Source organism: Stegodyphus dumicola, chromosome 10 (genome assembly GCF_044657685.1).
Source record: "Stegodyphus dumicola isolate Sdum_Otavi_A_Nest chromosome 10, ASM4465768v1".
Classification (NCBI taxonomy): domain Eukaryota; kingdom Metazoa; phylum Arthropoda; class Arachnida; order Araneae; family Eresidae; genus Stegodyphus; species Stegodyphus dumicola.
Window position 1 is genome coordinate 98,549,850 of NC_140777.1, and position 10,577 is coordinate 98,560,426.

The 10,577-nt window shown below is 33.9% G+C and overlaps 1 protein-coding gene across 2 annotated transcripts in view; it reads left to right on the top strand.

Annotated features, from left to right (window-relative positions):
- Positions 1-10,243, top strand: part of LOC118188192 (putative RNA polymerase II nuclear localization protein SLC7A6OS) — a 52,578-nt gene extending 42,335 nt beyond the window's left edge. For both annotated transcript variants that reach the window (XM_035358565.2, XM_035358566.2), the window contains exon 6: positions 10,007-10,243. In XM_035358565.2, the coding sequence (XP_035214456.2) occupies positions 10,007-10,180 (174 nt within the window). In that variant the 3' untranslated portion in view covers positions 10,181-10,243. The remainder of the gene's footprint in view (positions 1-10,006) is intronic.
- The last annotated feature ends 334 nt before the right edge of the window (positions 10,244-10,577 follow it).

A 10,577-nucleotide genomic window follows, 5' to 3' on the forward strand; every position in this document is an offset into this window, starting at 1 on the left:
ATTACTGCCTTGATTTCTTGTCTCCTAGGAACATGTGAGTGCTAATAGTAAAAAAGAATTAAGCATACAATAAAATTATTCCAAAAGATTTTTATAATTTTGTGCTGCCATGTAGTATTAGTATTTTAAAGCATGATATTGCAGGGAAGAACTCTAGATATCCAGATCATTCGTCTTTTTTCCTACATCATGAAAAATTAAGCAGTTTTATTATACATGTACTTTTAAATTTTTCATTCATTTGCAGAATTGCCAACTCTACCGATGCTAATACTTCGTTGAACTAGTGAAAAAAAAAAAAAAAAAAGTTGTCTGAAAGCATTTGGTTTTTTTCTAGATTACATATAAAAGAAAACTAAAGTCATTTTTTCAGTGAGAAATTATGGCACACAGCTTTGTGAGGGAGAGCACATGTGTCTGAAAACATCGTGTTCCAGTCCTTCAATGAGCATCAAGTGCCACTGCATATCACCTGGCATATATTAGCCAATGAGCATAAAGCAAGATTGAGGTTATTTTATCGATCTTGTCACTGAGCGGTGTGAGCACACATGCTTTCAAGAAATACAGTGGAACCTCGAGATATGAGGAAAGTATGAGCAAAAAATTAGTCTTTAAATACAAGCATTGACTCGAATAACGAGCCAGTCTGTTAGTATGCATGCTGCGTTTCCCGATCATACTCGACTTGGGGTATCCCCTCGTCAGATCACTTGGTGTTCTTTGATCTATGTGTTTGTGTGTTAATTGTTTTTTACATTTAACGTGAAAGTAATTATTTCCCAATGCCTTCCAAGAAACTTGGTTCCCTCAGATAGTGCTGCAAAGAAAAAGAAGGAAGCCCTGGTTGCTGAAATTAAGAAAGAAATGATATATAAACATAAATGTGGTGCAAAAGTAACGGAATCGGCGAAGACTTAAGGCCGTTCGACATTGACAATCTGCACTATTCTGAAATACGGATAAGAAACTTGATGTGGCCAAAGGAGTTACCGTTACTTCCAAGCTTCATCCGAAACTCCTAGAAGATGTTGAGAAGCTGTTGGTGTGGATTAACGAGAGGTAGTTAAAAGACAATTTGATGTTGGAAGCTATCATTTGTGCTAAGCCTAAGAATCTGCACTTGGACCTTCTCTGAAAAATACTGGATATGTCGACTTAGGATGAGATGGCATTTAAGGCAAGCTGTGAATGGTTCAAAAAATTTTAAAGAACCGTTGTTCAAGGTGTTATGTGACATGCTGAGGTTGCAAGCTCTGATACAGCTGCTGCTGATAAATTTCAGCCAGAGTTCCTACAGTTTATTACTAGTGAGGGGGTTTCTTTCCTAGCAAGTGTTTAATTGTGATGAAAAAATCTTTGCCTGGCCACAAAACAATGAAAGATAGGCTTACCCTCTTTTGCACCAATGCTTTTGTAAAATCAAGACATTACTCGTCTACCACTCAGAAAATTCACGAGTTTTCAAGAGGGGAAGGTGCACAAAAACCAATTGAATGTGATGTGGCGGGCCAACAGCAAAGCCTGGTAATACGGCAATTTTTCATCAAATGGGTCAGTGAAGTTTTTGGTCCCTCAGTAAAAAAATACCTTCCCAAAAATTACTTACCACTCAAGGCTTTGCTCGTCCTTAGTAATGCTTCTGCAAATCCTCCAGGGCTTGAAATTGATCTGCTGGAGGAATTTCAGTTCATAAAAGTCAAGTTTCTTCCCCTCCAATACCACTCTACTTCTCCAGCTTGTGGCACAGCAAGTTATTTCCAACTTTAAGAAGCTGTACATGAAGGCCTTGTTTCAAAGGTGTTTTGAAGTGACCAAAAATACAAGCCTGACCATCGGAGAATTTTGGAAGTATTACTTCAGCATCCTTAATTGTTTAAACCTCATTGATAAGGCTTTGGAAGAAGTCTCAGTGAGGGCTCTGAATTCAGTATGGAAAAAACTGTGGCCTTAGAGTATTCCTAATTTAGTATTCGATCCTCAACCTGTGGACAACACAGTGTAGCTAGTTGAAGAAATTGTGTCTCTGGGAAAAAGTATGTTTCTGGATGTGGATGGTGCTGATCTGAATGAATTGGTAGAGGAGCATAGTGAAGATCTTACAATGGAGGAACTTAAAAGAATTCCACAAGGAGCAGCAGCAAGAGGTGGTAGAAGAGCTTTCGTTAGGGAAGGAGGGAACAGGAGATGGGGCCATCTCTTCCAGTAAAATTAAAGAAGGGTTGGCAAAGTGGGAAGAAATGAAAACTTTCTTTGAAGAAAATCACCCTAATAAAGCAGTGTGTGGGTGCACTATAAACTTGTGTAATTAATGACAGTGTAGTGTCATGTTTTAAAGGCATCTTAAAAGGGAGACTGAAGCAAATGTTATTAGATAAGTTTTTGGTAAAGCAACCTGCAACTAAAAGAAAATTAAATTATTCTGACCCAGAACCTGCTTCCAGGAGGTAAAATTCCCAAGAAGAAAGCCTTCCTGAATCACAGGGGGACTCTCCTTCCCCACAGTAACCTGGTTTGTCTTCCCTACCTTCCTATTGCCAGTCAGGGCTCTTCATAAAGGACTGCTATGATTTCTATATTTTTGTGATATTTTTTTGGATTAACGGATTAACCGGATTTCCATTATTTTCAGTGGGGAAGTTTATCTCTAGATATGAGAAATTCGCTATACAAGCTCAATGCTGGGATAAATTAAACTTGTATCTTGAGGTTCCACTGTAGTTCAAGAAATTACAATCTTTTGTTTTAGCTATGTCTGTGAAAAACATAAAATACACATGTACTTTTCAGACTTTTCATCTATTATTTCCTGAAGGAAATGTAATACATTTGCGTTCTGTACCGTTTGTTGCTGCAATTTTTCGATTTCACATGGTGGGAGGGCCGATGTTCTCAAAGATGTGCATACAGATAAACACAAGGACAGCATGAGTTCTTTTGGGGGGGGTGAAGTGAATTTTTTTGTGGAGACAAAGGACCAAAATGTTATTAACGCAAGGCAAAGTCAAAAGGCAGATGGAAATGTCTGTCTTTTGACTTTGGGGCACAATCTGTAACTGAATGCATTGGATCATGCTACAGCTTTATTTAGAAAAATGTTTCCTGATAGCTAAATTGCTAAGAAATACTCAAGTGTAAGGACCAAGTTAAAGAAATGGGTATGAAAAATAAATCTCCATTTATTGTTTGCATTAAAAGAGTTCTGTTTTGCTTCTCTACCTATGGAAGCAGTAATGCAATTCAAAACTATGTTTTGAATTGCATTACTATCCGGTTTCTTTAGAAGTTGAATATAGTTTACTTTCTTCTTTCCTTTCCCACTTTAGAAGGACATTCGACAGGGTTTAAAATCTCACAGCTAATTATTAAAACTTTAAAAGAAGATGCAGATCCTCTGGGTAATTGCTTAGCACTTGCTGCTGATAATGCACCAGTAATAGTAGGTGTAAAGACTGGTGATGCCAGGTATTTTAAAAAAGGAAAATTCAGATTTGCATATTACAAAGTGCACTTGTCACATGTTAAATTTAGCAGTCAAAAAAGCGGCAGCTTCTTTATCAATAAGTATGGATGAACACATTGTAAATATTTATTATTATCTTGAAAGGAGTTCTAAAAGGAAGGGAAAATTGAAACAATTTCAATAGCTGCATAATACTGAAATAAGAAAGATTTTAAAACATATATGTACATGCTGGCTGTCTTTAAAGGAATGTTTATCTAAATCCTTGACCAATGGAACCCATTTCTTCATTTTTTAAGTAAGAAGTAAATGCTTCTAGAGTTAAGATCAAAGGATCTATTGAAAGTTATAAAATACCTAAATACAGTCAAAAGTCGTTAATTTGGACACCCATAATCCGGAATGATCTATAATCTGGACCTCAAAGCTACAAACTTTCTGCACGATGCATGCGTGTAAGACCTTTACGGCTGCGAATAAGCATGTGCGCGTGCGCAAAATATGTTTACGAATTCGCGTTTTATGTATAACGAACGGTATAAGTTAAGCTAAAATTATCTAATTCAGTTAATGTTGCAGATCGCGCTGTTCCTTAATCTTCTAATTGGATCCGGCTTATTATTTTTTGCAGACTGTTAGAGCAGTTTTATAAAAGTAAGCTTGAACTTTCGATTATGTCAAAAAAGAACTTCCGATTCTGGAGCTATCAAAGGATCTACAAAGCGAAAGCAGGTTCCCATGTCCATCAAACAAAAAGTGGAATTGCTGCAAAAAAGTGTATAAAGGCATATCCTTTGTTTATATAAACTTTAACGTTTGTTTATCTAAACTTTGTTTATCTTTAATGGCGGTGAGCAATGAATTGGAAGTTGATCTGTCATCACTATCCTTATCTTCAGGGCAGATGTTTTTATTTGGCTAATTCCTTACTAAATTGTATTATTTCATCTCGATGTACTTTGTCTTTGATATGATTTAAATCAAATTCCTCGTCATTATAATTCCCTTCCAATAGCAAAGAAAGTGACAGAGGTTATCTAAAACGAAAAAATTTCGATTGACAAATTAGTCGGTATTCTCGACACAGCAATTATAAGACTTGAACAGCGGAACTTTGTAACTGAACAAAAAATTATGTCTGTTTATAGAATTAAAGAGAATGTATTATCACATAAAAAAAACGAAACTTGCATTGAAAGAAATGTTTAATAAAGTAAACAAATAAATATTGAGCTTCTTCTTCTTCTTCTTCTTCTTTTTTTTTTTTTTTTTTTTTTTTTTTGTAAATTTTGATACCCTTTAGATCATAATTGTTCTTTATTTCATAAATTATGGTTTCATATTTTTAATTTTATAATTTCTGCACGCCATCTTACCAGATTTAAACTGATGATCTATAATCCGGAAAAATCGATAATCCGGAATCGCCCGGATAAACGACTTTTGACTGTAATACTACAAAATATAAGCATAAAGTTGATACAAATTTCTCTCAAAATAATACTAATAAAAAAAATTGCTCAACAAGGAAAATATTTTCCGATTACTGTAAGTTTATGTTGTGAAGGACAAATATTTATGTTTTTGGCTTTAGACATTAACAAACCTTTTGTTTTTTTCTACAATTCCTTTTGCTGTCTTTCAGTGTTCTTAACACAACTCTACAAAGCAGAATTCCATTAATATATGGGTACTATTCTGTTATCAGGGTTGGATTCAAGAAATGTATGAATATATGCATGTGTGTATGTATGTGTATGTGCATATAAGTATGTGTGTATGCATATATGTATGTGTATATATCCATGTTGCATTAAGTCTATGCCACACTTCATAAACCGTATTGGCTGGAGAAAGTGGGGGCAGACCTTGCTCTCAGCAACTCATGATCAGATGTTTTCAGTGGGTGACAGATTTGGAGACTGTCAAGGCTAGGGAAGCAGTCAAATACCCTGTGTAATTGAGGAATGGCAGAACACGATGTGCAATATGTGATCTTGCAGGAACAGGGCATTTGGAGTCCTCAAAGGTAGAGCACAATCACTGGATGTAAGATGTCAGAAATGTACCCTTCTGCATTCAAATTACCATCGACCTGAACTAGAGACGTGGGTGTCGTGTAACCAATGGCTGCCCAAACCACACCAGGTGCAGGGCCCCTGTGGCGATATCGAATGCAAGCAGGTGACGTCCAGTCTTCTCAGACACTCCAGACACATATATAGCCATCAGAATACTGCATGTAGAACCGAGACTCGTTTGAAAAGGCAACATTGTGCTATTCCTGTACCCAGCTTTGTTTTTTGGCACACCAGAGTTGCTGTCTCTCTCTATACTGTATTGTTAAGGGAAGCTGAAGTAATGATCCACACTGCTGCAAGCATCGATGCACCATACAAGCTGATACTGGGCATGCTGCAAACATGCCCATTTCCTGTCTTATGGTCTGTGATGTGGTCATGCGATTTTGCAGGGGTGACCTCACAATATGTCTGTCCTCTCTGGCATTAGTCATGGGAGAATGTTGAGATCCTGCATGATGTTCAATATGATCCAGCATTTTCTCTTCTTACTGGAGACATAACACGATATTCTGAGCAAACTCCAACTTTATGAAGCAGTTTCCGAACGAGAAATCCACTACACAAATTTTCTTTTATGAAGTGCTTCAGATGTTGTTTCTCCTTCATGCGTCATCTAAATGTGCTGATATACTAATCATTTGCATATCCCAACTTCTTACTTTCATGTGATTTTGACTTTCACCAGATCATTCCTTCCTGGTGTTGCAATTTTAATGGCCAGCAGTGTACATGCATACATAAACACATACATTTCTTTATCTGGTCCTGATAACAGAACAGTACCAATTCATGTTTTGCAATTAATGATTTATGATATGTTTAAAGACATTTTATCAAAGTTTGCAAAACCAATCTTTGTTTTGTCTTCTAATTTTGTATATGATGTGATTTAGGGTAAAACACAAAATCGGAAGGCTAGATTTGGTAATAGGGGCTGCAATTAACAAAGTAATGGAAGAACTTTCAGAGAAAGATAGAAATAAATTTTTATTTCCGCATTCTAAGCTACTTCTGTTGAGTATGTGATTACATACTATATAAGTTTCCAGTCAATGATGAAGTGATTTTATATGCTTATGGTGCAGATGTTTCTGCTCTAGCAAATGCATATTTTTCTGATATAAGATATTTTTTGAATAGATTTCCAGTTTTACTTCATTTAGTCATGAAAGATGATGTTGCGACCGATAAATTGCAGCCGCAGTTTACAATTAGAAAACTTGGTTATAAGTTTTCTATTTGTAAACTGTAATTTATAAGTTATAAAACCAGCTAAGATTGACATCCAGTGCAGTTTAATTGGAAAGATGAAAGGTGCTGATGGAATGTTAAAGCGTTCTGAACTGTCTAGAATAATGTTGGCCCTCCTGATAGTAGTGGGTGAGAGGATTTTCAGTGTTGCAAAACTAAGGACTAAATTTAATGTTAGTAATGACACATTAGAAAAGCTTTTATTAGCAAAACCAGGCCTACATGGCAATTGCTATGAAAAAAATTATGAAGCTTCTTTCTTAATGAAAGCAAAATCTGCCACTGTTCATAGCATTTGTATGAAAATTGATTCAAATATTTCTTGTTAAAAGATGCAAATAATAAAAATGTTTTTTTTTTACATGTAAGTATTTTTGTACTGTTTGCATTTAAAAATTAGTATATGAATGTTCAGATATTATTAGATACTATATAAAGTTAATTCATTATTAAAAAAGGTATTTATATCATTTAAAAAATCTTTTTGTTGTTGAGAAAAATCTGATTAAAAAAAATGTCCTGATGTTTGAATGTCATAGGTTAGTAAGTATGCATTTGAATAATATTATATGCCACTGTACACATTTTGAAGAAGTTTGTAGAGATATTAGGAATTTTTGGAAGCAGGAGAGATGAAAAATGAGCAATGCCCTTACCAGGACTCAAACCGCGGACCTCTTGAATTTGCTTCAAGTGTGCTGACCACTACACCACAAAGGCATGCTAAGAAGGCAGGAGAAATACCGTATAAGTTATTACAGTAATTTACTTGTTTAGTAGGTATTAAATAATTCTATAATATGATTTGTTAATTTTATTATTTTCATCAACAAGTATGTGTTTAATAATAAAAAATAATAATAAAGATTACATGTCCAGTTACAGAGGCAACTGCAATAATCACAATCTGTTGAAAATTATCTAAGATGGATTAATGTAATCCAGAGAATTTATTTGAAAGCATTCAAATTACCATTCCAATTTTACCTTACATTAGCGTATTTGACAATTTATTTAGATAGTTGTATATTCTTTTATTGCTCTCTCTGTACATGACAAGTTCTGTTTGAAACATTAAATAGGGCTCAATTATGTATTGTTCTGTGTTTTATATAATTTTTATTGCTTCTTTTTTTATTGACTTTTCCCATTTTTTATATAATTTTAATGATTACACCACTGTTAACAAGTTTCAACTTCCCATACAAAAAGCTTAACTTGACATATTTCACTACCCCAAAATTTTTTCTCTTATACTATTAACCCGTAACTGGCGAGGTGTGGTCTCAGATACCGCTACAGGTGTTGTTCCTATCACCAATATTCTATATTTAGTCTAATTGAGTGGATTCTTCTGCTAGCTTCTCCTTTCGTGGCCTTGATAATTCTCACCCAGTAGCTAACATTTTTTGCACCTGCTTCATTGTGAAATTCTGGTCCTTTGTTTGAGAGCGGTATGTCAGACCGCACCTTCCTCTCAGTGTTACGTTTTCTGTCCTCATGGCTGTGAGACTCGGTCCGAGAAATATCATATATCCTTCTGATTCATGTTATGCAGAAGAGCTGCAAAGAATTCTTGATGAAGTAGGAAGTGAATTTAGCGACGAAGATGAATGCCAAGAAGATTTTGCAAATGAAAGTTCACATTCCACAATATCAGAACTTTCTGAATCTAACAATGAATCACTGAACCAGAGAGTGAAGCTATATTTCATCTACAAAATATTATTATGGGAGAAACCGCTTCAAGTGGTCATCTATTGAACCACCTCAACGAAATGTGACAACACCTGTGCATAATGTAGTTCATCTTCCAGGATTAAGATCATATGGAGAATTGGGTGAAAATACAGATCCTAAAAGCGTTTAATAACTCATTTTCACAAACGAAATATTAGAGAAAAAGAATGAACTGAAACCTTCGTATTTATGCGCAAGTTGTAAAAGGCTAGTTTGTTGGGTATGTACACAAAAATTATGTCACGAATGTGCATAAGAATATGCAGAGTAAATTGATATTGATTAAGAACACAATGATATTACTGATAGTTAATGTACTGTCATTTTTTTATGTTCCGTACAATATTTATATTTTTCATCTGAATGTATCTATCACATGGTAAATTAATGGAAAATAATTATTATTCATAAAAATAATAGTTATTCTGGTTTGTTTTGCGTAATTTACATTTGCAAGTGGTTTTTCATAAAAAAAAAAAGTTAATGTTGCAGAAAAGACATTCTTTGTATTGATTGATTTCTTTGTAAAATATTTTGCCCCCCCCCTGTTTGAAGATAAGTGTTTATAGAATGTATGGGTAAAATAAAATTTTAATATTTTGATTAAAACTTTTTATTTAAATCGTAACGAGACGCGGTGTCTGTGACCGCACATCCCCAATTATGTCCCAATATTTGACCTCCCCTTTTACGTGTTAAGACATGTAATATTTACCCTACAACGTTTTCCCTCAGATAAGATAATCAAGATTTATATTCCTGTTAATCTCTATATATGTATGGAAAGAGAGTCAATAAAACAGTATGCAAATATTAAGAGAAAAAAGGCAAAATGAGAGCCCCCCCCAAAAAAAAAGAAAGAAAATTAAATACAATCTCTGATAATTCAGTTTTTGTTAATTGACTTGTCAGCTTCAGAAAAAAATGCTGTAAAACTGTCATATTTCTTCAGAAGTCAGGATAAATTTAGAAAATAATGCTAAAGTTCTGAATTAAATATATTCAGTTATAGAGCCTACATTAAAAAAAAAATCTGTGTTTAATTTTAGTTATTAAATAGAAATGTGTTGGTTTTTTACCAATAAAAAATTACTTTCATCTATTTAACTTTACCGAGAAAGAGTTATGTGTTTTGCTTTAAGTAAAAACATTTTATTTTCCGTACCTGTTTAATATTTTTGAAATACAGTAAAGTTAAAAAGTATAATTCCATCTTATGAATATCTAAAGCATACACTTGGCTTTTGGGGAAAAAATTATTATTTGCATTTTTAGAATATTCAGCAGTTTATGGTCGTGTATAGCCCAAATATTTGGGGTTCTTTTGCAGTTTATATAAACAAATTATGTATGTGTCTTTTATATTAATACATAAAATTAATATAAATTTACAGAAAATGTATATTTAATTATTTTCTCCTCTAATATATTCATGATCAAAAGGGTTTTCCCCCTTCCTTTCTTTTAGATGATGATGAGGAGGAGGAGGAGGAGGGTGAACAGTATGACTCTTCTCGTGTTTTACAAGAGTTATCAGCTGATGATGAGGATGATGAGGATGATTAGCTTTTGTTTTATTTCATTACAAAAGTCAGTTTTAATGGCAAAAACATGTTGTATTAGTGATTTTGTGTGTGTGTAAAAATTGAAATATTGTACAAATGTATATTTTTTTAATGTGATAAATGTTTGTATTTGACATTCATAGAGTTTATTAATTATTTTATCCTGTATGTTTACTATATAGGGTAAATTTTTTGTAAGGCACTTACAGTTGCTAAAAATAAAGCAAATTTTAAAATCGGAAAACTGTTCAGGGGCTGCTGATGAGCAGGTTGCGATATGTGACTTTAACTTTTCTAAAGCATATTTGGATGACGACATAATGAAATATATATTTAATACACTGTCATTAATGAATGAAGTTATATATTTTTAAAGCTGACCTAAATACCATGCATGTAAAGCATTTGCATTTAGATATCAGGTATAATAAAGGTCGAAAGTTTATTTATTCATGCACATGTATCGACTGAGAG